The sequence below is a fragment of the Entelurus aequoreus genome, linkage group LG04 (assembly GCF_033978785.1).
Source record: "Entelurus aequoreus isolate RoL-2023_Sb linkage group LG04, RoL_Eaeq_v1.1, whole genome shotgun sequence".
Classification (NCBI taxonomy): domain Eukaryota; kingdom Metazoa; phylum Chordata; class Actinopteri; order Syngnathiformes; family Syngnathidae; genus Entelurus; species Entelurus aequoreus.
This window is the reverse complement of record NC_084734.1, coordinates 48,439,307-48,467,220: the sequence shown is the minus strand read 5'-3', so window position 1 is coordinate 48,467,220 and position 27,914 is coordinate 48,439,307. Positions and strand designations below refer to the sequence as shown.

At 39.0% G+C, this 27,914-nt stretch overlaps 1 protein-coding gene across 2 annotated transcripts; it reads left to right on the top strand.

The window, feature by feature from the left end:
* Nucleotides 1–1,148: 1,148 nt before the first annotated feature.
* On the top strand, nucleotides 1,149–26,301 carry LOC133648714 (proline-rich nuclear receptor coactivator 1-like). Of its 2 annotated transcripts, XM_062045058.1 has the most exons (3): nucleotides 1,149–1,807; nucleotides 4,113–4,174; nucleotides 23,805–26,301. In XM_062045058.1, the coding sequence occupies exons 1-3, from the start codon at nucleotides 1,468–1,470 to the stop codon at nucleotides 24,222–24,224; spliced, it is 822 nt and encodes a 273-aa protein (XP_061901042.1). In that variant the 5' UTR covers nucleotides 1,149–1,467; the 3' UTR covers nucleotides 24,225–26,301. The 2 variants fall into 2 exon arrangements, with proteins under 2 accessions (XP_061901042.1, XP_061901043.1); XM_062045059.1 differs by lacking the exon at nucleotides 4,113–4,174 and having other exon boundaries at nucleotides 1,152–1,806; nucleotides 23,805–26,298.
* Nucleotides 26,302–27,914: the final 1,613 nt, after the last annotated feature.

The following is a 27,914-nucleotide window of genomic DNA, read 5'->3' as shown; positions in this document are numbered from 1 at the left end:
TTGGCTATTCCTTTACTACTTTTAATGTGTGTTTTGGGTCATTGTCCTGTTGGAACACCCAACTGCGCCCAAGACCCAACCTCCAGGCTGATTATTTTAGGTTGTCCTGAAGAACTTGGAGGTAATCCTCCTTTATCATTGTCCCGTTTACTCTTATGTAAAGCACCAGTTACATTGGCAGCAAAACAGGCCCAGAGCATAATACTACCACCACCATGCTTGACGGTAGGTTTGGTGTTCCTGGGATTACAGGCCTCACCTTTTCTCCTCCAAATATATTGCTGGGTATTGTGGCCAAACAGCTAAACTTATGTTTCATCTGACATCACATGGACAAAGAAGACCTTCTGGAGAAAAGTTATGTGGTAATAACGAATAGCCCTAACGACGCAAGTTTTACTGCAAAACAATCAGCCCTGCAGTTTCTGCTTTGAGATTGGATTGGATCAACAATCACAATATCTGTATCTACGTTTCCACAACCAGAGGTCTTCGTAGTTATTTAGGCATGGCAAACATAGTTTCACAAACTACACAGAACAAGAATAATGATGGAACATCTTGAACCCTTTTTTATTGAGACAATGATTATGTAATAATTGTTTTCTTACTATGGTATATTTGTTCACTGTTCTGTTACAGAGAACAAGGAAATTGGATAAAATTGCTATGGTATGAAAAGGGAAATGAGCTCTGCTTCTTCCTACTCCTTTTTCAGACGTGCAGTAATGAAACAACTGGAAATATGCACATTGTATCGTATGCATGTTCGAAATAAACTGAAATTAACTAAACTTGTCCTTAGTTTACGATTAGTTCTGCTCTCCCATAAACCCAATTATATATTTGATAGTATATATCTGTATCATGAATCAATTTAAGTGGACCCCGACCTAAACAAGTTGAAAAACTTATTCGGGTGTTACCATTTAGTGGTCAATTGTACGGAATATGTACTTCACTGTGCAATCTACTAATAAAAGTTTCAATCAATCAATTGCATCACAGAAAGTTTCTCAAATCAAATGTTAACCTTTTACGAAGTGATCGCTGCAGATAATTTAGTCCTTTTATGAACCACTTGCTATAAAAGCCATTTTTACTATCTCTGGATTCGAACCTTTGAACAGCGCACTTATGAGCATTATGCCACAAGGCTAAGCGGACGTGACGTCATATGAAACCCAGCAGTTCTCAAATACAGCACCGGACGTGAAAATGTGCGTTTTCTAGCGCGGCCGATTAATTGACGCGCCATGTCGTTGTTAAAACCTTTTCACGGGAGAGATATTTTAATGTTTTTTGAAATGAAGAACGCCTAATACAATAGGCACGTTTCAAGTACTGGGAGAATTTAGTTACATTTTATTGTTGTCGCTATGCTTCCCGCGCTAGCATCACAACAGTTAGCTTGTGACGTCGTTAGCAAGAAGGCGCCGAGCAGCGTGTTGTTGTTTTCGATTTGACATGTTTTACATGTTGGACGGCCAGGATGAAACACTCGTCGGAAACTGTGATAACAGCAACCAATTAGCGCTGATTCGGGGAGAAGATGGGCTGAGCAACGCTAGAGCGACTAGGCAGGCGGACCAGAAGAAAAGAGGCAAGAAAAAAAGGCTTCGGTCGACGGATCTGCGGCATCAGCAGAACCCCATCAGAAGCTTCCGCTTGTCAGACAACAACAACAACGCCCTGCCCGCCTCGTCTGCTCTTAAACCCGCAGCCCAGCCTGGTTCCGACCTGCCTGCCCGAACACAAGCCGTCATCATGACCCGCCATCTTTTGAAACAGGAAACCAGGAAAGAGGTAAATACTTACATCCCTCTGTCTGATAGGTATTACTTTCAGGGTTGATTCTTCAAATGTGAATTGAAGTGAATTATATTTATATAGCGCTTTTCTCTAGTGACTCAGAGGGCTTTACATAGTGAAACCCATTATCTAAGTTACATTTAAACCAGTGTGCCTATAAGGCATACTTGCCAACCTTGAGACCTCCAATATCGGGAGGTGGGGGGTAAGGGGTGGGTGGGGGGGGGGGGCTTGGTCGGGGGCGAGGGGCGTGGTTATTTACAGCTAGAATTCACCAACTCAAGTATTTCATATATATATATATATATATATTTATTTATTTATTTATTTATTTTATTTCCATAAAATAAATACTTGAATTTCAGTGTTCCGGTGGCTATCCATTAGATGGCAGTATTGTCCTGTTTAACTTCTCCGTTCATGATGAGTATATCATTTCGGCCACCATATTCAATGGAGAAGTCTGTTCTACATATTTACAGGCAACATACACCTTCCCCTTCGAACTGTCCTGAATGAACTGAAATTCTTGTTTCCATTCGTTTTGGAACTTGCAAGCGTATTTCTTCATCTTGCTCGTCGACTGCGTCGCCATGTCTGTAATTTCCTCGTTCTTCTGCTTCGTCTCCTTGTTGTGTGCGCAGTTGTCCACTCTACTCTCTAAAAGCCCTAGATGTTATGACGTCATTATATTGTGGGAAAGCGGACGTGAGAACAGGCTGTCCCCACTCAGTCTCAGGTCCGCATTGAGCTGGAGGGGGCGTGGCCTCCAGCTCCGGCTGAATACCGGGAGTTTGTCGGGAGAAAATCTCTGCCGGAAGGTTGTCGGGAGAGGCGCTGATTCTCCCGCTAAAAACGGGAGGGTTGGCAAGCATGCTATAAGGACACAACGGCAGTGAATCGTATGGTATGAAACAAGACAGGAGAGTAACCTCTACAGTACGCGTTGTAGTGTCAGTCCAAATGTATAGCTAGTCATCAAAGACATTAAATACAGTAATAGTTATGCAAAAAGAGAGGGAGAGAGAAGCTTATTGGGAGCATGAAGTGTCAATAATGAGACCACTAGGCTGCTTAAAGGCCTACTGAAATGATTTTTTTTTATTTAAACGGGAATAGCAGATCCATTCTATGTGTCATACTTGATCATTTCGCGATATTGCCATATTTTTGCTGAAAGGATTTAGTAGAGAGAATCGACGATAAAGTTCGCAACTTTTGCTCGCTGATAAAAAAAGCCTTGCCTGTACCGGAAGTAGCGTGACGTCACAGGAGCTAGTATTCCTCACAATTTTCCTTTGTTTACAATGGAGCGAGAGAGATTCGGACAGAGAAAGTGACGATTACCCCATTAATTTGAGCGAGGATGAAAGATTCGTAGATGAGGAACGTTACAGTGAAGGACTTGAGAGGCAGTGATGGACGTATCTTTTTTCGCTCTGACTATAACTTAGGTACAAGCTGGCTCATTGGATTCCACATTCTCTCCTTTTTCTATTGTGAATCACGGATTTGTATTTTAAACCACCTCGGATACTATATCCTCTTGAAAATGAGAGTCGAGCACGCGAAATCGACATTTAAAGTGACTTTTATCTCCAAGACAATACATCGGTGACACACTTAGCTACTGAGCTAACGTGCTAGCATCGTTCTCAAATGAAGATAGAAACAAAATAAATAAACCCCTGACTGGAAGGATAGACAGAAGAGCAAAAATACTATTAAACCATGTACATGTAACTACACGGTTAAAAATTCTCAGCCTGGTAAGGCTTAACAATGCTGTTGCTAACGACGCTAAGGCTAATTTAGCAACCGGAACTCACAGAACTATGTACTCTCTCCTTTTTCTATTGTGTATCACGGATTTGTATTTTAAACCACCTCGGATACTATATCCTCTTGAAAATGAAAGTCGAGCACGCGAAATGGACATTTAAAGTGACTTTTATCTCCAAGACAATACATCGGTGACACACTTAGCTACTGAGCTAACGTGCTAGCATCGTTCTCAAATGAAGATAGAAACAAAATAAATAAACCCCTGACTGGAAGGATAGACAGAAGAGCAAACTTACTATTAAACCATGTACATGTAACTACACGGTTAAAAATTCTCAGCCTAGTAAGGCTCAACAATGCTGTTGCTAACGACGCTAAGGCTAATTTAGCAACTTAGCAACCGGAACTCACAGAACTATGATAAAACATTAGCGCTCCACCTACGCCAGCCAGCCCTCATCTTCCCATCAACAGCTGTGCTCACCGACCTCACCTTGACTTCCTCCGTCTCCGGGCCGCCGACCGCATCTGTGATCGGGTGAAGTCCTTCGTCGCGCCGTCGATCGCTGGAACGCAGGTGAGCACGGGTGTTGAGCAGAGGAGGGCTGGCTGGCGTAGGTGGATAGCTAATGTTTTTAGCATAGCTCTGTGAGGTCCGGTTGCTAAGTCAGCTTCAATGGCGTCGTCAGCAACAGCATTGTTAAGCTTCGCCAAGCTGGAAAGCATTAACCGTGTATTTACAGGTCCATGGTTTAATAGTATTGTTGATTTTCTGTCTATCCTTCCAGTCCGGGGTTTATTTATTTTGTTTCTATATGCAATTAAGCACGATGCTATCACGTTAGCTCCGTAGCTAAAGTGCTTCGTCGATGTATTGTAGTGGAGATAAAAAGTCACTGTGAATGTCCATTTCGCGTTCTCGACTCTCATTTTCAAGAGGATATAGTATCCGAGGTGGTTTAAAATACAAATCCGTGATCCACAATAGAAAAAGGAGAAAGTGTGGAATCCAATGAGCCAGCTTGTACCTAAGTTACGGTCAGAGCGAAAAAAGATATGTCCTGCACTGCACTCTAGTCCTTCACTCTAACGTACCTCATCCACGAATCTTTCATCCTCGCTCAAATTAATGGGGTAATCATCGCTTTCTCGGTCCGAGTCGCTCTCGCTGCATTAAAAACAGTGGGGAAATGTGAGGAGCCTTTCAACCTTTGACGTCACGCTACTTCCGGTATAGGCAAGGCTTTTTTTATCAGCGACCAAAAGTTGCAACTTTATCGTCAATGTTCTCTACTAAATCCTTTCCGCAAAAATATGGCAATATCGCAAAATGATCAAGTATGACACATAGAATGGATCTGCTATCACCGTTTAAATAAAAAAAAATCATTTCAGTAGGCCTTTAAGGATTGTCACGGTGTATAAACTTGGGGTGTCCCAATACAACTTTTTCTCCTTCAAGATAGTTATTACAGAGTTGAGTTTTGGCTGATACAGAGATTAATCCGATACAATGTCAGCACATATCCTAATACATAGGCCGAGGTCGACAATCAAGAAGTCAATTAAATGAACGATTAATGAAAATTAACTTGATAACTTTGTATCAATGTCTGTGTATTTGTTTTACTTGTCTCTTGCTTTCAAACAGGGCACTACAGGGTTCACTCTGTGGATGGCTCTCAGCTGCTGAGCGTGTTCGCTCAGGAGCAGAATTAATTGAAGGGAGTGAACCTTCGTGTCAATCGTCCACAATATTTGTCTATGCGGAGGCGTTACTGCTAGGTTCCGACACTGCCTCGCTAGTGCGAAACACCATGAAGTAACAAAAACTAGGAGGCAAAAAGATGATTTCAAAGCCAAATGTCTGATGCGGAAATATTTCAGCTTCAAACCAAGTGAGCGAGATTTGCCTATCAACACAGACGAACAAGCCAGTGTGCCGAATTTGTTGCAAAGTGACAACAAAATAGCTGACCTGGTTTTTCCAACTGTGGAAAAAACTGCACTTCAAGATGTTCATATTTTTTGAAGGACAATTTTTGCTAACAATGATTGAGAGTCCATTTTATTTTTGTTTTATTTATTTCAGCCTTGCTCACAATTCAAGATTCAAGATTGTTTATTGTCATATGCACAGTTAAACAGACAGTTTGCCGTACAATGAAAATCTTACTTTGCTAGTCCACCCTTCAACAAGTCACACGTTACTTAGCTAAAATAAAATAAATAAATAAAAATGTTATGTACAAGGCACAGTGAGTAACATAACATTATTGCACATTCTGATTCACAGTCAACAGTATAAGTATGGAGGTGACATTGGGTCACAGCAGCAGTTAAAAGTGTCTTTAGTGATCAAAGGTGAAAAGTGTCTACAGTGATGGTTCACAGTTCGGGGGTGGTTATGGCAGCTGTCTTTTGTTCAAAAGATTAAAGTAAAAAGGGGTGTGGTAGCTGGGGGAGCTAGCATTCACAAGTTAGCATTCACAAGCCTGATGGCCTGTGGGTAGAAACTGTTTGTCAGTCTCTTAGTGCTGGCTTTCAGGCTCCTGTATCGTCTGCCTCATGGTAGGAGGCTAAAGAGACTGTGCTGGGAGTGTGTGCTGTCCTTTATGATGTTGTGTGCTCTCCTGGTGGCCCTGGTAGAGTACATGTCCTGTAGTGAGGGGAAGGCTGCTCCTGATATGTACTGAGCAGTTTTAATCACTCGCTGGAGTGCCTTCCTGTCCTTAACAGCGCAGTTTCCATACCAGACCGTGATTGAGCTGGTAAGGACGCTCTCAACCGTACTTCTATAGATGTTGCTGAGAATTTTGGGTGGCATGCCAAATTTTCTCAGCCTTCTTAGGAAGTACAGTCACTGCTGGGCTTTCTTTATTGTTTGTTGGGTGTTGTGAGCCCAGGTGAGGCCCTCGCTGATGTGGGTCCCGAGGAATTTAAATGTTTTCACCCTGTCCACCTCTGTCTCCCCTGTGTACAGAGTTGTGTACTGTGCACTCCTTCTCCGTGGGTCAATAATCATCTCCTTGGTCTTGTTTGTGTTCAAGGAGAGATTATAATCCTGAAACCAGGCCACCAGTTCCGCTATCTCCCTTGTGTACGCTGCCTCAGCTCCCCCGGTGATCAGTCCGCCTACTAGGGGTGTGGGAAAAAATCTATTCGAATTCGAATTGCGATTCTTACGTTGTGCGATTCAGAATAGATTCTCATTTTTAAAAAATCAATTTTTTTTTGGTATTAATTTTTTTATAAATTTTTATTTTTTATTTATTTTTTATTAATCAATCCAACAAAACAATACACAGCAATACCATAACAATGCAATCCAATTCCAAAACCAAACCCGACCCAGCAACACTCAGAACTGCAATAAACAGAGCAATTGAGAGGAGACACAAACACGACACAGAACAAACCAAAAGTTGTGAAACAAAAATGAATATTATCAACAACAGTATCAATATTAGTTACAATTTCAACATAGCAGTGATTAAAAAAATTATTAGACATCATTAAAAATGTATTTAAAAAAAAAAAAGAACAATAGTGTCACAGTGGCTTACACTTGCATCGCATCTTATAAGCTTGACAACACACTGTGTCCAATATTTTCACAAAGATAAAACAAGTCATATTTTTGGTTCATTTAATAGTTAAAACAAATCTACATTATTGCAATCAGTTGATAAAACATTGTCCTTTACAATTATAAAAGCTTTTTACAAAAATCTACTACTCTGCTTGCATGTCAGCAGACTGGGGTACATCCTGCTGAAATTCTATGTACTGAATGAATAGAGAATCCTTTTGAATCTTGGGAAAAATCTTAACCACACGATTATCAAATGTAATAGGAAAATTAATTCATACTGATCAAACTGGCTTCATGGAAGGTTGACAATCTTCAGAAAACACAAGGAAATTGTTTAATGTTATTTACTATGCTAGAAGTCTCCCTTATCCCACAGCAGTATGTACTGTTGATGCGGAGAAGGCATTCGACCGCATAAACTGGTCATTTATGTTTTGCACATTATGTAAATTTGGATTTGGAGATAATTTTATACAATGGATTAAGATGCTTTATACAAGGCCCATGGCATCAGTCAAAACCAATAATCATATTTCAGAACCTTTTTCGTTAAAAAGAGGGGTAAAACAGGGATGTCCTACATCTGGATTATTATTTAATTTGGTTATTGAACCCTTAGCTGCAAAAATAAGAAGTGAAAATAATATTCATGGTATAAAAATTGGCTCTCAGTATAATAAGCTATCGATGTATTGTGACGACATAATTCTCTACCTGTCACATGTTAACTCCTCTCTTCACTATATCAATAATGTCATCACTGAATATGGCTGTTTATCAGGGTATAAAGTCAATTGGGACAAATGTGAAATATTACCACTTAATAAACACTGCAAGAAATCACAAGTTCAGAACTCCAAAATTAAATGGAAAGAGGCAGAAATCCTATATCTAGGACTACACATTACACCAGACCTGGGCATTCCGCGGGCCGCATCCGGCCCTTTGTACGTCCCTGTCCGGCCCGCGTGAGGCTAATCATAAATTACAAAATACATTTGAAAAAGTATCTATCTCGAGTGTGCAATACAACGGTGCTGCTTTTGTTTTGAAAAGCGTTATTTGTATTACTTCCGTTTGGACGTATGCTCGTGCGCACAGCGGCAATCACAAATTACAAAATAAATTTAAAAAATCATCTATGTCGTACATATACAACTGTGCTGCTTTTATTTTGAAAAGTGTTATTTATGTGCGTATGTCCTATGAGTGAAGGCGCACAGCGACAAGTGATGCCCGGTTATCCCTGAGACTCTAAAAAGAGAAAAGTTGATGACGAATGGTGTGTTTTAAAAAAGACATGGACTGCCAAGTGAAGGTAAAGTCGTGTGCTTAATTTGTGGTACACATGTTGCTGTGTTTAAAGAATATAGTGTAACGACCTGCTGAAGTTGATGTTGTGTTCTTGAGTAGCGGAAGGAGTGAGGATAGACGTGCGTGTGGAAGGAACGAGATAAGTTGAGCTGTGTTAGTATAGGTTGCTCAATAAAAGTTTCAAAAGAGCGTCAGACTTGGTGTGCACTTCTTTTGGCCGTTACAATTGGTGTCAGAAGTAAATCTTTGTGCATACTGCGCTGCTAAATTGTGTGCTCAGCCTGCTAAGTCATTGGGAGGTACGTGCCACCATGTTTCCTGGCGACTTTGTCAAGATGGAACGGGAGGGAAATTACATTGAGTGGGGACTTAATGGTGCCAGCAGCACTGCAGATGTCTGTGTGAAACCAGGACGAGAGAGCGAGAGAGCGAGAGAGAGAGAGAGAGAGAGAGAGAGAGAGAGAGACGTGCTGCGCTGCTTGGCATGGGGGAATTTCTCCCTCAATGAAGACTCCCAGGTTTGATGGCAAGGCGAACTGGGAGGCATTTCGTCCCACGTCTGACTCCAATTGTAGCGTCCGGAAGAAGTGCACACCAAGTCTGATGCTCTTTTTAAACTTTTATTGAGCAACCTATACTAACACAGCTCAACTTATCTCGTTCTTTCCACACGCACGTCTATCCTCACTCCTCATTTCCGCAACAGCAACGCTTCCTCCTTCTTCGCCAATCACCTTACAGGCATGCTACGTTCACAACAAAGAGGATGCAGGATAAAGTGACAGAAATGTAAATTTTTGCATGGTATTACACATCAGGAAGCGTTGTGTAAGAAAGTGTTAAAAATAAAACCATCAAAAGCCATCTGCTTTTGAATAAAGATAAGTTAGGTTAAATGAAAATATTATTATTATTATTTATCTTACGGTATATCAAAAATAATTTGAGCAAAATTTAATTGAAATATTGTCGGTGTGGCCCTCCAGCGGTCCTCGGGTTGCTCATGCGGCCCCCGGTAAAAATTAATTGCCCACCCCTGCTTTACACCAACCTTTATACAAGCAGAGATCTAAATCTTAAACATTTAAAAAATAAGATAGAATCCAAAATGGAACGCTGGTCACGTCTCCAAATATCACTTTGGGGTCGGCTGAACATAGTAAAAATGAGTATACTGCCAGCAGTTAATTATATACTAAAAATGATGCCTGTCCTAATTAATAAAAGTTGGTTTAAGAAAATACATACAATGATATCACATTTTATATGGTGTGGAAAGAAGGCCAGTTGTTCATACTTAAGGTTGTCTTGTACACAAGATAAAGGAGGACTACAATTACCAAACTTCTTACATTATTATATCTCCTTCGGTTGTGAACAAGCAAGCCACTTATTTCATTCTTCTGCAGATAAGGACTGGATCAACAAAATATGTTAATGAATTTGGACATTGATGTGGGGAGTTTATATTATATTAAAAAAATACCTTTAACATTCTAAAACTGTGTCAGAAAATACTAGGAATCAAGTCAATGACATCTGTAAATCAACCACTTTGGTACAACCCTAATATCATAATTAATAAAAATGTGGTTAAATGGACAACATGGAAAGACAGGTATTACTAAACCTCATCATATTATTAATAACAATTCTTTTAAACCGTTCAATGATTTAGTTGATCAATATAATGTACCCAGAAATCATTTTTTAAATGTTATCTCTTTAAAACACGCTGTAAATAAATGCATATCCTCTGAAAGTATGTCTTTAAATAGCCATGAACTGGAAGATGCACTTTTTAATCAAGATACATTTAAGAAATTAATTAAACTATTTTATGGAATAATAAATGAACACCACACTAGAAATGCAAATGATGCATGTGTTGGGAAATGGATGATGGACTTAAAAATTTTAGAAGAAAGAGACATATCATGGAATGATATTTGGAAAAATGCCAATAAGCCCTTTAGAAGCATTAAAGACAAGCTGACTCAATTTAAGATTTTGAATAGATTGTATTTTACATCTTCTCAGCTGTTTAAAATTGGTGTAGTAGATAGCAAGTTATGTATGAAGTGTCGGGCAGCTGAGGGAACTCTTGTTCATTTATTGTGGGAATGTCAGAGAATAAAAGAGTTATGGTTGAAAACAATAAAAGAAGCAATCACAGTCCTTAATATAAATATCCCAATGACACTGCAAACTTGTATTCTTGAGGATCTCCATCAATTAAGTAACGTGTCATCAAAGAGTAAAAATGCATTTCTTTCAATATGCATAATAACAAAAAGGGTAATATTTAAAAAATGGATAGATGTTGATAGTCCAACTCATACTGACTGGTACACACAAGATGATATCAGTAGAACAAACTGCATTTAGCTGACATGCAAGCAGAGTAGTAGATTTTTGTAAAAAGCTTTTATAATTGTAAAGGACAATGTTTTATCAACTGATTGCAATAATGTAAATTTGTTTTAACTATTAAATGAACCAAAAATATGACTTATTTTATCTTTGTGACAATATTGGACACAGTGTGTTGTCAAGCTTATGAGACGCGATGCAAGTGTAAGCCACTGTGACACTATTTTTCTTTTTTTTCTTCTTCTTTTTTTTTAAATTAATGTTTGTAATGATAGTATCAATGAGGGATTTTTAATCACTGCTATGTTGAAATTGTTACTAATATTGATACTGTTGTTGATAATATTAATTTTTGTCTCCGTACTTTTAGATTGTTCTGTGTCATGTTTGTGTGTCCTCAATTGCTCTCAATTGCTCTGTTTATTGCTATTCTGAATGTTGCTGGGTCAGGTTTGGTTTTGAAATTGTATTGCATTATTATGGTATTGTTGTGTATTGTTTTCATTTAAAAAAAAAAAAAAAAGTTTTTGAATCGAGAATCGTGTTGAATTGAAAAAAAAAATCGATTTTGAATCGAATCGTGACCCCCAAGAATCGATTTTGAATCGAATCGTGGGACACCCAAAGATTCACAGCCCTACCGACTACCGTAGTATTATCTGCGAACTTGATGATACTGGTGTTGTTCTGGGAGGCCACACAGTCGTGTGTGAAGAGGGTGTACAACAGGGGGCTCAGCACGCAGCCTTGGGGGGTCTGTGTGCTTACAACCTTTGTGCCTGATGTCTAGTTGCCGACTCTGACTGACTGGGGCCGGTTTGTGAGAAAGTTCAGCACCCAGTCACAGAGAGCCGGTGTCACACCAACAGTGAGGAGATTAGCAGTGAGTTTTTGTGGGATGACCGTGTTAAAAGCAGAGCTGTAGTCGATGAATAATAGCCTGGCATAGGTGTCTTTGCCCTCCAAGTGGGTGAGGGTGGTGTGGATGACGGTGTTGACTGCATCCTCAGTGGACCGGTTCTGCCGGTAGGCAATCTGTAGAGGGTCCAGTGTGTCTGGGATGATCTTCTTGATGTGTGACATGACTATCCTCTCGAAGCACTTCATCACTATTGGGGTGAGTGCAACGGGACGATAGTCATTCACACAGGTCACAGTGTTTTTCTTTGGCATAGGCAAGATGGTGGTGGTATTGAAGCAGGTGGGCACAACAGCTTGTGCTAGTGACAAGTTGTATATGTCAGCAAGTACGTCAGCCAGCTCTGATGAACAGACCCTGAGGGCCCGGCCAGGGATGTTGTCTGGGCTGGCTGCCTTCCGTGCAGGTCAATTTCAATTATTTTTGCCCAAATGCAACCTGTATCGGATTTTTTCATGTTCGTATGCACAGTGCAATTCCAAATTTTTCATACCCGACAATGGCCTTTTTCGTTTGATATAAAGTTAAAGTACCACTGTAGTCACACACACACTACGTGTGGTGAAAAAACCCTCTGCATTTGACCCATTCCCTTGTTCCACCCCCTGGGAGCGCTCGGGAATCCATCCATCCGTCCATTTTCTACGGCTTCATTCATTTTTTCATTTTTTTCATTTATTTATTTATTTCAGGCAATGACATTAAAAAGTACAAAGTCCACAACACATAATAATATAAATTAATATTGTGCAAAAGGTAATGTATAGTATGTAATGCATGATTGTCCAATTTTGCCTGAAAGGGAGTGGGAAGAAGATAATTTATTTAATCACACCCCCAGTTCTCCATTCAGTGATTATTCACATGAGTTTCACTGTTACTTTGTTCAAGGATTATAATACAGATGTTGTATCATAGTGGCATTACCACAGGTAACAATAATTATTACACTGTAACAATAATTTGTATCAACAATGTAGGAATAATGAATATACCAACAATGGTAATAGACAAAATACCAAAAATGATAATAGACAACATAGTAATAATGGTAATAGACAACATAGCAATAATGGTAATGAAACATTGAGCACATGTTAACACTTTGAGACAGAGTACAATAGCAGGTCAAATTAAAGACCCTCATCTCTATATTTGAACCAGACCTAGGGATGATGTTTGATAAGGAATTATCGAGTTCGAGCCTATTATCGAATCCTCTTATCGAACCGATTCCTTATCGATTCTCTTATCGAGTCCAGATAGGTTGTTGTATATGGAAAAAAACACACAATATTTGGTTTAACAAAAGCTCACTTTTATTATATAATAAAAAAATAAAATCTAATAAATTAATAAATATTGACTGTTACCCACCTAAAAAAATAAAATAAAATAAATAAATATTGACTGTTGTTACACAAAGTATATTAAGTGGGATTTTTCAGAGAAACAAATATATACAATAACACAAAAACAAGCTGTCTCTGTGATCACTACAGGTGTATAAATAATAATATAGTGTTAAATAAAATCAGTCCCTTGGGCAGAAAACTGAAAATAATACAGCTCTCCAAAAAGTGCACTTCTGCTGCTATTTGACATAACTGTTTGTTATGATGCTTTGACCTTTTTGCACTTTATTTCTTTGTTGAAAGAAAATTCTATGAAGAGAAAAGTTCTTTGCAAATGTGGTTACAATGCTAAAAAAATGAAAAGTTAAAGCTAAAAAAATAAATACACTTTATTGAGTTAACATTATTTCTTTATAGGAGGAAAAATGTTATGAGCGAGAGAATATAACAACTACACTACCCAGCATGCAACGGGAGTTACGAGCATGCGCGGTAGCCCCGAAAAGTGTTGCATGTTGCCACGCTGTGAAAGTAAACTTCAAGAACTCAGCCAACACGCCTCGTCTGCATTATTTATAATTAGACAGACAACACATCTACAGTGTGATTTTGTTTTGTTTACAAGGAAAGAAAAACAAAAGTTAAAAAAGGGAGATATGTTGTATATATGTATGTGCTGCGGTTGTTTTAAGAACGTTGCGACAGCTGCCGTAAAGGAGGTGCGTTGCTAGCCTGGTTGCTATGTTTCCGGTTGGTTGTAAAAGTGTTCGTCATGTGTTTTACCCTGCTAAAATCTCTCAGTAAATTTATTCGATGGACGATAGCTTTTGTTTTGAACTTTATTACACCTTGGAGTGCTTTTTCCCGTCCATTGTTTTCCTGCTTTCGCTATCTGCGCCTAATGACTGAGCTACGTGACGTCAATTCTTGTGATGTCCCACGGAGCATTTCTGGTCGGGACGGGATTCGTTCCCAGGGATTCGAATAAAGAATCAACTCTTTTCCTTTACTATAGTGGTCTCGATAACTGGTACCGGTTCTCAAAAAGGGATTCGAGTCCGAGGACTCGGTTCTTTTCTTATCAAACAACCGGGAAAACCGGTTTCGAGTATCATCCCTAACCAGACCCCATGTTTGTATAGTAGTTTAAATCGATTAATAGTTTGCCATTGCTTGTGTTGTAAGTAGGGATGATGTTTGATAAGAAATTATCGAGTTCGAGTCCATTATCGAATCCTCTTATCGAACCGATTCCTTATCGAATCCAGATAGGTTGTTGTGTAAGGAAAAAAACATACAATATTTGGTTTAACAAAAGCTCACTTTTATTTTATAATAAACAAATCAAATCAAATAAATACATAAATATTGACTGTTGTTACCCCCCTAAAAAAATTAAAATAAATATTGACTGTTGTTACCCAAAGTATATTAAGTGGGATTTTTCAGAAAAACAAATATATACAGTAACATAAAAACAACCTGTCTCTGTGATCACTATAGGTGTATAAATAATAATATAGTGGTAAATAAAATCAGTCCCTTGAAAAAACAAAACTGAAAATAATACAGCTCTCCAAAAAGTGCACTTCTGCTGCTATCAGAACATCCTTCTGGGGTCCATCAGTGTGGCCTCTTCCAGGAATGACTGCACGTCCTTGTCGTGGAGGAAAAATGAGGGACAGACACAGCATATAATTAGGGTGTCTGTTAGTAAGTCTTTAGCATTAGTATGTGGAATTAAATGATGGAACGGATTAAGTAATGAAGTTAAACATTGTACTGATATGATCCACTTTAAGAGGTTGTTCAAATTAATAGTGCTTACAAAGTACAAAGAAGAATTATGAGAAATACTTTCGACCTTATTGAAAATAAGATATTCTTCATCTCAGTATATTAATAATGACTGAATTAATTAATTACATATTACACAACTGTTGTATATACTAATTCACATGTATGTACATGAATGAAGGTGTGTGTTGCTGAGTCCGACTTGGACATTATCTGGACTGGGCCTGGTTTAAAAAACCCTCTAAAAAAATCCAATTTCATTGACAACCTGGTCTGTTGAAGATAAGGCCCTTTTAAAAAAATAAAAAATAAAATAAGATAAATAAATAAAAAACATTTTCTTGGATAAAAAAGAAAGTAAAACAATATAAAAATAATTACATAAAAAAATTGTAATTAATGAAAATTTTAGTGGACCAGCAGCCTATACAATCATGTGTGCTTCAGGGACTGTGTCCCTTGCAGATGTGTTGTCTATGTTGTGGGAACCAGAATATTGGTAGCAGAAAGAAATAACCCCTTTTGTGTTGGGTTGATGCACTGATTGAAAGTGTATCTTGTGTTTTTTATGTAGATTTAATTTAAAAAAAAAAAAAATTAAATTTTTTTTTTTTTTTTTTTTTTTTTTTTTTTTATTTTCTTTTTTTTTTTAGAACAGGCCCGCGGGCGACTCATCTGGTCCTTACGGGCTACCTGGTGCCCGCGGGCACCGCGTTGGTGACCCCTGCTCTAACCACAAGGCCACTGAGAAGGTTAAGTCTGATAATAAGTCTGATATATATGCGGTGCGTCCTCAATGTGAACGCTTCCGCGCTCAGGTCGCATTCATCCAACCAGAACGTCATCAAAAAGCGATAAGCATTGTAATCATTTGCCAAAATAGACAGTTACAAAATAAGTAGTTGACTACGGAGCAGACAACAGGTGAAAACAATATATTTTAGGAACTCATGTGAAAGTTTTACCACCCTTGTTTCCCATTGCTCGCCCACAGCAATATAATCAAGCAGATACCAAAGCAAAATATCCCGTAAGACTGTGAGAGCCAAAAATGCTTGTTCCCCCCCCTTCCTTGAAATTGCCACAAATGGCCCAGTGGAAGACATTTTTGTAAACATTGCAATGTATGTGACGTCATGACGTTATGTCTGCAAGCAGGTCATATTGCATTTACATTAGAAATATGAAGGGCCACTAAAATTATCAATTGACAAAAAAATCTGCATTGTAAATGTAGCCCTAGGATAGTAAAAAGTTATTCACCTTACAATTACAATAGTAAAAAAATTTGAATAATTTTTTTATTGCGTTTGAAACGGTTACTTGCGTTATTATTACCGTATTTTTCGGACTATAAGTCGCAGTTTTTTCATAGTTTGGCCGTGGGTGCGACTTATACTCAGGAGCGACTTATGTGTGAAATTATTAACACATTACCGTAAAATATAAAATAATATTATTTAGCTCATTCACGTAAGAGACTAGACGTATAAGATCTCATCGGATTTAGCGATTAGGAGTGACAGATTTTTTGGTAAACGTATAGCATGTTCTATATGTTATAGTTATTTGAATGATTCTTACCATAATATATTACGTTAACATACCAGGCACGTTCTCAGTTGGTTATTTATGCGTCAAATAACGTACACTTATTCAGCCTGTTGTTCACTATTCTTTATTTATTTTAAATTGCCTTTCAAATGTCTATTCTTGGTGTTGGGTTTTATCAAATACATTTCCCCAAAAAATGCGACTTATACTCCAGTGTGACTTATATATGTTTTTTTCCTTTTTTATTATGCATTTTCGGCCGGTGCGATTTATACTCCGGAGCGACTTATACTCCGAAAAAAACGTTATATGTTATGGTTACATTAGTGCTTAAGTTTGTCTCAAAAATAATCTTGTTTATCTGCAATAATTTGCGAGACAATATATTGGCTAGCAAAATTTGTTTTTGGCTCAGGCCTAAAAGTGCATACTTGTATTATTTGGTTGTGTGGAATGTTGCAACAATTGTAGGTATGAAAACCACTAACCTTATGACTAGTCCTGGGCTGAATAAATTAATTAATTGAACAATAAATGAAAATGAACCCAATAACTTTCCCAGCATCAATAAATTGTCATGTCCGCGTATTTTTTGTATTTGTCTCTCGATTTCAAACAGAATACAAGAGGGTTCGCTCTGTACATCGCTCTCAGAACCTTAGTGTGTCTATTCAGTAGTAGAATGTTAGCATTAATTGTTGACGTTTTGTAAATTACTTGACTAAAATACAAGAAATGACCAACCTTGTGTGTTTATTGGAGGATGACATTTAAATGTTAACTGGCTGTCTAGTTCGCTAGACGCATGGAAGTCGATTTTTCTTTTTTTATACAATGTTAATTTTTGGGAGCGCGCCGTAACTAGAGGTGGGAAAAATTATCGATTGTCCGATGTATCACGATTAAAATGTGCATGATTCTGAATCGATGGACAAATTTCCAAATATGTTAAAGTACATAATGTTCCCTAAACGTTTGTTTTAGGTTTGGCTCTAACAAACCACGGGAGAACCATTAGCTAACATTCGTTTAAAGGGGAACTGCACTTTTTTGGAATTTAGTCTATGATTCACAATGACTATGTGAGACAAGAACACATATGTTTTTCTCTTTTTAATGCATTCTAATTTGTGATGTACAATTCATACTAGGCAGCTAACAATAAAGCTAATTGGAGTCATCGAATCTGCCCATAAAGCCCTCCAAAAATATAAAATGACCGCCAACAATACCCCATTTACATGCCATGGCTTGCATATTGACCAAGTATTAGCGACATTGTTATTATAAGAGCTAATGCCAAGGAACTACTTTTTTGCAGTGCCATAATCACAGAAAAGTAATGCAGTATTGCTGCGTGGCACTTCCGGGTTTAGGTCAAATCAAATCAAATCAAATCAAATCAAATCAACTTTATTTATAAAGCACATTTAAAATTTACCACAGGGGTAGCCAAAGTGCTGTACAATGGGCAGGTTAAAAATAATACGAGAACCGAGCAAACACAACACAACACAAACAGAACACGATAAAAAATAAATAAATAAATAAATAAAAACATAAAAACAGGTTCACAGCAGGTGTATTATGGGGCGCCATTGCAGGATGGATATCACTCAGTGTTAAAAGCCATGGAATAAAAGTATGTTTTTAAGAGAGATTTAAAAACAGGAAGAGAGGAGGCTTGTCTAACACTCAGAGGTAGGTCGTTCCAGAGCTTGGGAGCAGCAGCAGCGAAAGCTCTGTCACCTCTAAGCTTCAGCCTTGTGTCCGGGACCGTCAGTAGCAGCTGATCGGCTGATCTTAGGGATCGGGTGGGGCAGTAAGGCTGAAGGAGGTCGGAGAGATATGTTGGCGCGAGGTTGTTTAGACATTTAAAAACAAATAAAAGGAGTTTAAAATTGATTCTGTAACGCACAGGGAGCCAGTGAAGGGACGCTAATATAGGGGTGATGTGCTCACGTCTGCGGGTCTGTGTTAGCAGACGAGCAGCAGAGTTCTGCACGAGCTGCAGGCGGGCGAGGGAGGCCTGGCTAATGCCTATATACAGGGCATTGCAGTAGTCTAAACGAGTCGAGATAAAGGCGTGGATTAATTTCTCGAGATCATGTCCTGATAGAAGCGGTTTCACTTTCGCTATTTGGCGTAATTGATAAAAGCTTTTTTGTACGACACTGCTGATTTGTTTTTCGAATTTAAAGTCTGAGTCGAACTTTACCCCCAGGTTTGTGACACAGTCGCTGAGATATGGGGTCAGAGTGCCGAGGTCAATGTTGGGGGAGGGGGAGCGACTTGGACCGAACAACATAACTTCTGTTTTGTCTTCATTTAGGCTCAGGAAGTTAGCTGAAAGCCAGGCTTTGATATCGTGCAGGCAGTCAATAAGACGTTGAACCGTGTTATTTTGTGCCATGGGAAAATAAATCTGGCAATCATCGGCATAAAAATGAAATGCAATATCGTACTTCCTAAAAATAGAACCAAGGGGGAGAAGGTAAAGCGCAAATAAGATTGGGGCAAGGATTGAGCCCTGGGGAACCCTATGTGGTAAAGGAGCTGTGGAAGACATAAAACTGTCTATTTTTACACAAAAACTCCTGTCGGTTAAGTACGACCGGAACCAGTTGAGGGCGGCGCCCTTAATGCCCACACAGTTCTCAAGACGAGTGATTAAGGTGGCGTGGTCGACGGTGTCGAAAGCAGCAGACAGATCTAAAAGCACCAGGACAACATATTTACCAGAATCAGTTGACAGGAGGATATCGTTAAAAACTTTTAGAAGCGTTGACTCTGTGCTGTGGAGGGCTTTAAAACCGGACTGGAACAACTCAGTGATACCATTATCCTCTAAGAAGGGCAACAATTGACTGTAGACAACCTTCTCTAATATTTTAGAAATGTATGGAAGATTAGAGATAGGTCTAAGGCAGGGGTCGGCAACCCGCGGCTCCGGAGCCGCATGTGGCTCTTTGACCACTCTGATGCGGCTCAGCTGCATACTTACCGACCCCCCCGATTTTCCCAGGAGACTTATGGATCTCAGTGCCTCTCCTAGATAACTCCCAGGGAAAATATAATCCTATTTTCACTCTAATTACTAAATTAAGGGAGTGCCCTGATTGCACTGTAGTAATTGTTCTCTATAGCATTTAGAAACAGCGTGCCAGCCCGGCCACATGTTGAATGTAGCTTTTACTTGCACACATAGGAGACAGCAAAGCATACTTAGTCATCAGCCACACAGCTTACACTGACGGTAGCCGTATCAAACAACTTTAACACTGTTATGTTACAAATATGCGCCACACTGTGAACCCACACCAAAAAAGAATGAAAAACACATTTCTGGAGAACATCCCACCGTAACACAACATAAACACAACACAACCAATACCCAGAATCCCATGCAGCCCTAACTCTTCCGGTCTAGATTATACACCCCCGCTACCACCAAATCCCCCCACACATCAACCTCCCCCCCCTCCGTGCATTGGTTGAGCGGAAGAGTTAGGGCTGCATGGGATTCTGGGTATTGGTTGTGTTGTGTTTATGTTGTGTTACAGTGCAGATGTTCTCCAGAAATGTGTTTGTCATTCTTTTTTGGTGTGGTTTCAAAGTGTGGCGCATATTTGTAACATAACAGTGTTAAAGTTGTTTTATACGGCTATACCGTCAGTGTAAGCTGTGTGGCTGCTGACCTAGTACGCCTTGCTGTCACTTACGTGAGCAAGCTGAAACTGCATTCTACATGTGGTCGAGCAGGTACACTGTTTGGGCAGGCTGTAGAGGGCGCCAAAAGCAGTGCCATCACGCCCTGATATTCGGGAGTCTCCCGGAAAAAATGAGAGGGTTGGCAAGTATGACGCGATCAAGCGGCATTCATTCAAAATCCGCGGGCCGCACTAACATCAAATTTCCACATTAAAGTGTGTGCCGGTGCGTGTGTCTGAGACCCCTGGTTAACATAGCACAAAGCATTTAAGCTTTAAGCTTTGTATGCCGTGTTTTTCATTTTAAATTAAAAAAATTTTTTTGTGGCTCCCATTATTTTCTTTAATTTGTCAAACTTGCCAAAATGGCTCTTTGAGTGGTAAAGGTTGCCGACCCCTGGTCTAAGGTTAGAGAGGGGTCGAGGCTTGGTTTTTTAAGTAGAGGTCGTACCACTTAGGGATGATACTCGAAACCGGTTTTCCCGGTTGTTCGATAAGAAAAGAACCGAGTCCTCGGACTCGAATCCCTTTTTAAAAAACGGTGCCCGTTATCGAGACCACTATAGTAAAGAAAAAGAGTTGGTTCTATATTCGAACCCCTCGGAACGAATCCCGTCCCGACCAGAAATGCTCCGTGTGACATCACAAGAAATCAGTCACGTAGCTCGGTCATTAAGCGCAGATAGCGAAAGCAGGAAAAAAATGGACAGGAAAAAGCGCTCCAATGTGTAATGAAGTTCAAAACAAAAGGTATAATCCAATGAATAACTTTACTGGGAGATTTGAGCAGACTACAAACACATGACGAACACTTTTACGACCAACCGGAAACATAGCAACGCACCTCCTTTACGGCAGCTGTCGCAACGTTCTTATAGCAACCGCAGCACATACATATATGACATGAGCTCCCTTTTTCAACTTTTGTTTTTCTTTCCTTGTAAACATAACAAAATCACACTGTATATGTGTTGTCTGTCTAATTATAAATAATGCAGACGAGGCGTGTTGGCTGAGTTCTTGACGTTTACTTTCACGGGTGACGACATGCAACAACACTTTTCGGGGCTACAGCGCATGCTCGTCACTCCCGTTGCATGATGGGTGGTGTAGTCGTTATATTCCCTAGCTCATAACATCTTTCCCCCTACAAAGAAATAATGTTAACTCAATAAAGTGTATTTCTTTTTTTAGCTTTAACTTTTCATTTTTTAGCATTGTAACCACATTTTCAAACAACTTTTCTATTCATAGAATTTTCTTTCAATAAAGAAATAAAGTGCAAAAATGTCAAAGCATCATAACAAACAGTTATGTCAAATAGCAGCAGAATTGCACTTTTTGGAGAGCTGTATTATTTCCAGTTTTGTGCCCAAGGGACTGATTTTATTTAACACTAGTATTTATACACCTATAGTGATCACAGAGACAGGTTGTTTTTGTGTTACCTTATATATTTGTTTTTCTGAAAAATCCCACTTAATATACTTTGGGTAACAACAGTCAATATTTATTTATTTTTTAGATTAAATTGTTTTCTTATATAATAAAAGTGAGCTTTTGTTAAACCAAATATTGTGTATTTTTTTCCATATACCGGTACAACAACCTATCTGGACTCGATAAGAGAATCGATAAGGAATCGGTTCGATAAGAGGATTCGATAAGAGGATTCGATAATAGACTCGAACTCGATAATTTCTTATCAAACATCATCCCTAGTACCACTGCATGTTTAAACTCTACTGGAACTATTCCAGAAGAGAGGCTACTATTGATCATGTTAAGGACACTTGATCCAATAGTAGCAAGTACCTCCTTAAACAGGCGAGGTGGGAGGGAGTCTGCAGGAGAACCAGAGGGCTTCATATGACTAACTGTGTCATTTAAAAAAGAAAAGGACACCGGCTCAAACTGATGGAAAACAGAAGAGAAATTCAGTGGAACCAAAGGGTCATATGAAGGCTGAGATAAACTGGCTCTAGTTGACACAATTTTGTCAGTGAAAAAATGGAGACAATTTTCACAGAATTCAAAAGAAGCATCAAAACCAACAGATTTAGGAGCATCAATGACAGTGTTAATAGGTGATGGTCCAATGTCCCATTAGGCACCTGGGTGAAGTTGGCCCATCGCAAAACTCTGTTGAAATAGTCTAATTCGTTAGTGCTGGTTTGTGCAGTTGAAATGGTTGTTTGTGCTGTTTTCGTTTCTGAGTTACTAAATATTATTTTATAGTTCAATCAAAGGTCACCCTCCGTTCTCCAAATTAATTCCAAAGCCAAAATAGTCTCATTCGTTTGTGCTGCAAACATTTGTGGTCTAACTATTATAGTTAATAAGTTATTAACGTTTTATGTTATTAACGTGTAATTAAGTTATTACATATAAACAGTCCTTAACTATGTCAAAATCTCCCCAAATCAGTCCCAATCATTTGTACTGGTTTGTGCAATTGAAATGTTTGTTTGTGCTGCTTTTCTTTCTAAGTTAATAAAGATTATTTTATAGGTCAATCAAAGGTCACCCAGCACCCCACTTTCTCCAAACTACACCAAAATAGACTCATTTGTTCGTGCTGCGTTAATGCTGGTTAGTGCAGGTGAAATGGTTGTTTGTGCTGCGTTTGTTTCTGAGTTATTAAATATTATTGTATAGGTCAGTCAAAGATCACGCAGCCCCCTTCCCCACCTTCTCCAAATTAATCCAAAATAGTCTCATTCGTTTGTGCTATGTTTGTGCAGCAAAAAATATTAATTGAGATGTGTTTTCGTTTTCGAGATATTAACGTTTCAAATTTCCGGAAGGGACGTCATCATGAACTTGGCCCACCGGGGTTCCTCAAACTAGTTCAAAATAATAAATAATAAAACAAAATAGTCTCATTTGATTGTGCGGGTTTGTGCAGTTGAAATGATCGACTGTGCTGCCATAGTTTATGAATTATTAAAGATAAAAGTTACCCTTATGATTAATTAACTAATCAAATATTGACCCAGGTCCAGCTTTAAACCTGAGGGAACTCTCCTGAAGGAATCAATAAAGTACTATCTATCTATCTTACTGTTGTTTGGTCGCTGTCTGACTTTTTTAATCCAAACAAAAGAGTTTCTCTTTCCCCTTTTTAGCACCAATTCCTCTTCAGGTTTAGTTGTTTTAACTTCCATTGTGGTTTCCATATTTGCAATGTTGTTGGTGTCCATGCTCCCTCCTGCTCTTGCTGTAAAGTTCTTTCAAGTGAACCTACAGCTGCTGTAAAACTTTGATATGAACAATATTTATATTGTACAACAGACATTTAATATCACACAGCACAAGTCTAGATAATGTATTGGATATGCTTTGGTGTAAATTTTGCTCCATGGTCACATTTATAACCTACTTTTTGCGTAAACAATGTCAGCGTAAACTATGTCCGCATAATTCAAGTTTCAGCACTCAATGTGGTTCTGATTTAGACCAATTTGTAATAGTTACACCCATTTAACAATTAATTGAAGCAGCAGAATATGAATTAAAGCGTAATCTATGCAGCCCTAAACACAACATAAACACTTCAGGATCTTTTTTTCTATTTTTGGGCGTTGTAGCTGCCGAAATCCAAATGTGGCCGACTGGAGAGAGGGCCCGTGCAGCCAGTGGGTCCAGCAGTCCGCGTCCTGCTGAAACACGAACAGATCAATGTCGGTTACCACGGTAACGTCTGCAGACACAACCTGGGCCAACCCCCGCCAAAGAGGAATGGGAGAAGCCCCTCAAACAAAACTCAGTCTCATCCACAGCAGAAAAATGTGAAGAAGGTGCCGCTTGTCGACGGCGTGGCCGAACACCTCAAAGACGGTGAGAAGGTCTATGCCGGGGCCAAGTTTAGCGAGCCGCCCTCGCCTAGCGTCTTACCCAGACCGCCCAGTCACTGGGTCAGAGAGGACGGGCCGCAGCGGAGGAACCAAAGCCGAGAACTGATGACGGTCCACTTAAAATCGCTGCTGAAGGTTCGAGATCAAGTGTGACTGCTCGTGGGACCTTTTCTGCGGACTGTTTAGTTTCCTTCTGGACACTGTGCGTGTGCACACTTGGTCACATGATGGTCTTGTACCTGCACCCTATGTTTGAACCCGCAGGAAATAGTCTTAACATGTCTCAGTGATGCACTTTTGCACTGGCAGCCTGGCATCGATGCACTATTTCTACCATGAAATGTACATAATATATTTGTGTATTCCTATTTGAGAGATTCTAGTTTTGTTACTGAGATTTTTCCCACAATGGTGGAAGCCAAATCCTCTGACTGTGACCAAAGGAAAGCTCTCTCGCTGAGGCGTGGTGGTGCAGGAGCACACAGCTTGTGGACTAACTAAAGGCTGCTAGCTGGTCCCATACAACCTCTGAGGTGATGAAGCTCCTCAGAAGAAGATGTGAGGGTTTTTGAAACGTTTAAAGCACTTTTAATCAAGACAATAAGCAAACATGCATCAAAGATAAAGACCTTGCTCGACTCTGACCAATCGTTGGGGTGTTCCTTTAACATGCTTACGGTAAAAAAAAATGTTTTTGTCTATTGAAATTACAGAGACACTCTCTTAGACCATCAAGAAGATGGAATACAGCCATCCATTCATTTTACGTAGTAGAGAACCTTCCAGTGCTGTTGGTTGTGTACATTATTTCATCATGTTCTTGACAGATCCTCAGGACAACAGTGAACGTCAACAGTCCTTTAAAACATTGAGAAAGTATTTTAAAAGTAAATTGTGAAAATAAAGGATTACCGTAGTTACTAAAAAATCTGTTTTTTTCCCTTCTATTTAGGACTTTAATTCCCAATTGAGGGAAAAACTTTTGATTCTAAAAATGTTTGACATATTCCATATGTCTAAAATTTGGAACTTGAACATCAGAATAATTAATTTCACATTAACGCCACAGTGGATTGCAACCGCCAAAGTTGAGCTTAGTCTCTTTCTTAGTAGGTGATTTGAAAGCACGGTAAACAATAACCTCTTCATCGCTCAGTAAAGCTTTATTTGACATGAATATTACTTTATATACTGCTAAACCACATATTTGGGGCACGCAGCTCATTTTATATTCTGCGCGGTACATTTTTCAACACAAAGTTAAACCTTTCTCAAAACAAAAATGTTTTTAACAGAAAACTATAACATTTGTCAACACGATATTGTGCGGCCAAAGACATGCACCTGGGGATAGGTTGATTGGCAACACTAAATTGGCCCTAGTGTGTGAATGTGAATGTTCAATGTTGGCCATGCGATGAGGTGGCGATTTGTCCAGGATGTACCCCGCCCTCCGCCCGAGTGCAGCTGGTGTGCACAAACCACAACGACACCTTCGGATGGCAACAATGTAAAACTGTGGGGCTCCGGGAATCCCGAGTATGTCAAAATATAATTATGAATATATAAATGGGAGAAAGAGAAAACACTAAAGTACTGGATTAGAACCCAGTTGGAAAGTCTTGTGTGTCTTATGTGTGTGTCTGTCTGGGTTTTTTTTGCATTGATTGTTAAAACAGAATGTTTCACAAACAAACATTTGCATGAATCAAACAAAATGCCCAGTCCCATTGTGTATACATTTTAATAAAGATAAAAAACTTCCATTTCCGATTAATAGTGATTAATTAGAAGTTAACAATGGACAAGTTGTGATTATTCAGAATGAAACGTTCGAAATGTATGACAGCCCTTACAAAAACATTGATCCATTGTCATCATCCAAGGGCCTCGTGAAATAAGAGTTCTGTGGCTTTCCTATTAAAAATAGATGCATGTTCAAATTCAGAAAACTATGTACACAAGTAAAAATTCAGATGTATTAAACGTGTGCACGCACAAAGCCAAGCACACTTCTTTTATTACATCGCAATCAACTTGAAATTGGTACCATATGTTGGCCTGGCCTGCGATGAGGTGGTGACTTGTCCAGGGTGTACCCCGCCTACCGCCCGAATGCAGCTGAGATAGGCTTCAGCACCCCCCACGACCCCAAAAGGGACGAGTGGTAGAAAATGGATAGAGGGGATGGATGTTGGCCTGGCTTGGCAATCCCAGGCCACGAAATAGGCAAATCATATTGAAATTAGCCATGTGCTTGAGCTCGGCATGTTCTGACCAATCAGAAGTCAGTAGGAGGTGCTTCTTTCTTGTGTTTTGACCCCAGTGAACGGCAGAGCGATTGTCAGCCTGCCGTTGCCTTGTCTCTGAGAAGTGAACACAAGCTGAAATTAAAAAAAAGAAATGGTCATGTCAGGAAGGAAGTGAAGAAAAAGATAGATGTGCGTGGCCGAAAACTGACTCGGGGAGATTAGTGCTGCAAGGTGTTTGAAAAGATAGTCACTACCATGTTATGTACAACTTTAGAAGAGACTGGTGACTCTGATTACCCCAAATGTAAATTAGTTATTGTAATTTATAACAATGTATTTTTTTTACAGTAGGCTACTCACATGAGCCAGATTAGAGTTTCGTGAGAAAATGATGTTTTATGGATGGGCTAATGGTTACCCCAAATCCACCTACTGCCCACCCTACTATCCCCGCGATCCTTGGAAGGACAATTGTGGTAGGAAATGGATGGATGGATTTGTTTGAAATATTTTACATTTAAACATTGCAGCATATCGCAAAGGATACAAAAGACTTTGACTCTTGTTTGATTACTCAATTAATTATTAAAATACAGGAAAGTTCCTTGCGATAACAGCCGTATACATGACATTCTCCTCTTGTCTCCGGTGCCGCGACCACCTGCTGCTGTCCCCCTGACATGGCCAGGAAGGAGTCGTAGGATAACGTTTTGACAGAAGTGATCGCCTCGATAAATTATTATATGTCCTCACAAATATTGATAGGAATATGAAGCATTGGCGAAAAAGTTAATTTTGTGTCCTTTCCGCAGTCTTTTTTACATTGTTGAAATCAAATGTTTGTCAAAGCCCGATTGACCACCTGAATGGCAAAGTATCCACAGCCTGTAGAAATGTACGCAAGCTTGTTACATGAGACCCCTGATTTTTCAGACGCAGGATACAACACCACACTACATAAATCCGCTGTCTCGTCTTTATATAGCAACTTCCGGTTCCAAAGTTGGAATATGAAAAAAACCCATCTGTTTTGGTCAAATTTTACGTTTCTGCTGAGTGGTGATTTTAATATTTGTTTCTGAAATCTAAAATGAGAATGAAGCCGTTTTTTGGATCAAATTATTGCTCTTCTTCACTGATAAGAATGCTTTGTTTTTCATTAAAAAATGTATTTTAAAATTAAATTCAAATAATTTAATAATTTTTCCTTTTTTTCAATTTACATTTCTGAAAAGAAAATTAAATGACCTAAAGGTCCGTGTACCTTCCTTTCATTCGATTTCCAATTCTTAAATGCAAATCAAAAAACTAATTTTGGGCCATTTTTTCCATTTTCATTTCTGAAACAAAAGTTGGACAACTATTTAATGACACTTTTTTAAAACGACAACACGACTCTTGCTGAACAAAGGTGTTAGCGTTAAGCTAAAATACTGCTTCCGGTTCAATTTGTCATCACACAGATAAACACACAATTTTGCATTTTGGATAAACATATATTCGATTTTTGTGTTTATCTGGAAAAATAAAAACCCATAAAAACAAAACAGCACAAAATCCAATTTAATGGCAATATTTTGATGAAAATCAA

Bases quoted from the DNA above. Each gene is read 5' to 3' on its own strand.
- LOC133648714 (XM_062045058.1), top strand. From the start codon at position 1,468: ATGTTTTACATGTTGGACGGCCAGGATGAAACACTCGTCGGAAACTGT. The intron at 1,808-4,112 runs TAAATACTTACA...TCCGTCTCCGGG, and splicing joins ACAGGAAACCAGGAAAGAGG to CCGCCGACCGCATCTGTGAT. The intron at 4,175-23,804 runs GTGAGCACGGGT...TGGGCGTTGTAG, and splicing joins CGTCGATCGCTGGAACGCAG to CTGCCGAAATCCAAATGTGG.